The sequence below is a fragment of the Penaeus monodon genome, chromosome 20, assembly GCF_015228065.2.
Source record: "Penaeus monodon isolate SGIC_2016 chromosome 20, NSTDA_Pmon_1, whole genome shotgun sequence".
In the NCBI taxonomy this organism is placed as follows: Eukaryota; Metazoa; Arthropoda; class Malacostraca; order Decapoda; family Penaeidae; genus Penaeus; species Penaeus monodon.
In genome coordinates this window covers 29,809,639-29,810,940 of record NC_051405.1, presented here as the reverse complement: position 1 = coordinate 29,810,940, position 1,302 = coordinate 29,809,639, and the positions used below count along the sequence as shown (strand labels likewise).

The following is a 1,302-nucleotide window of genomic DNA, read 5'->3' as shown; positions in this document are numbered from 1 at the left end:
TTTTGTAGAGGCTGTACTTTTGTCAGTTAGAATTTCCAGAGAAAGTACTTCCATGAATAAGCCATCCATAATTTCAAGTTGAACGGCTAGTTTTTCATTCCTGTTTAATTTCAAAGAAGTTTTGATTTTCTTTCACTTTCTGGCTGAAACACGCATGCATACATACACGGGTGTCTTTGTCAAGTAGCGACATTCCATCCATTCACTGTGAGAAGATTCGCAAAGGAAATACGGGCACACCCTAGCTAGTTGTCTGCTTATTCGAAAACCAGGAAACCTCGTCCCTCGGCGCCCTCATTAAGGTCCGCCTCGCAGCCAGGGCGTCACTCGCCTCTCCCGCGTCGCCGTGAGCGCATAGGAAAGTCTCAACGCTTCTCGCCCCCGTCCTGTCACCATGTCGAGCACGTCAGCCAAGCGTCCTTCGGCCAAGCGCGCCCATCCCAAGTACAGCGAGATGGTCGCCGCCGCCCTCAGGGCCCTCAAGGAGCGCAACGGGTCCTCCCGCCAAGCCATCCTCAGGTTCATCGTCGCTTCCTTCCAGGTCGGGGACGAGAGGACCGCCGGCGTGCACCTGAAGCAGGCGCTGAGGAGGGGCGTCGCCAGCGGATCCCTGCAGCAGACCAAGGGCGCCGGCGCCTCCGGCTCCTTCAAGCTCTCCAAGGAGGAGCTGAAGAAGGCTGCGCCCAGGAAGGACTCGGCCAAGAAGAAGGTGACGAAGAACGAGAAGATTCGGGGTAAGGTGACGGCAAAGAAGCCCAGCGCTAAGACTGCAACAAAGAAAGCCACTACTAAGACTGCAACAGAGAAAGCCAGCGCTAAGACTGCAACAAAGAAACCCAGCGCTAAGACTGCAACAAAGAAAGCCACTACTAAGACTGTAACAAAGAATCTCGGTACACCAAAGAACGGAGCAACAAAGAAATCAACAACAAAGACGGCGACAGCAAAGAAACACTCTGCCAAGAAAACAGCATAAAAAAACAAACCACAAAGAATGAGAGGAGCTAACGATCATCCTGTAATTTTTTAAAGTTATATTATTGGCAACTGTTGATTTATATTGCAGCTATTTTTAAGGATGATTATTTACGTATATGACCATTTGTATATATCATTAAAAGTACTTCACACTTGCAATTTTTACTCTAAATGAGAAATTACATGTATTATTTATGAATGTCTTCATGGATCCTGCCTTAAAAACTGCATCTTAATTAAGTTGGAAAACATGAATTTTCAAATGTCATGCAGAACTGGGCTGCATTAACGATAATCTGAATTGAACGCATAGTGACTTTAGAG

The 1,302-nt window shown here is 47.4% G+C and overlaps 1 protein-coding gene across 1 annotated transcript; it reads left to right on the top strand.

The window, feature by feature from the left end:
* Positions 1-394: 394 nt before the first annotated feature.
* On the top strand, positions 395-1,094 carry LOC119585753 (histone H1-delta-like). The gene has a single exon (XM_037934459.1). The coding sequence runs from the start codon at positions 395-397 to the stop codon at positions 974-976; it is 582 nt and encodes a 193-aa protein (XP_037790387.1). The 3' UTR covers positions 977-1,094.
* Positions 1,095-1,302: the final 208 nt, after the last annotated feature.

Excerpts from the sequence above, each read along its gene's own strand:
- LOC119585753 (XM_037934459.1), top strand. The coding sequence starts at position 395 with ATGTCGAGCACGTCAGCCAAGCGTCCTTCGGCCAAGCGCGCCCATCCC.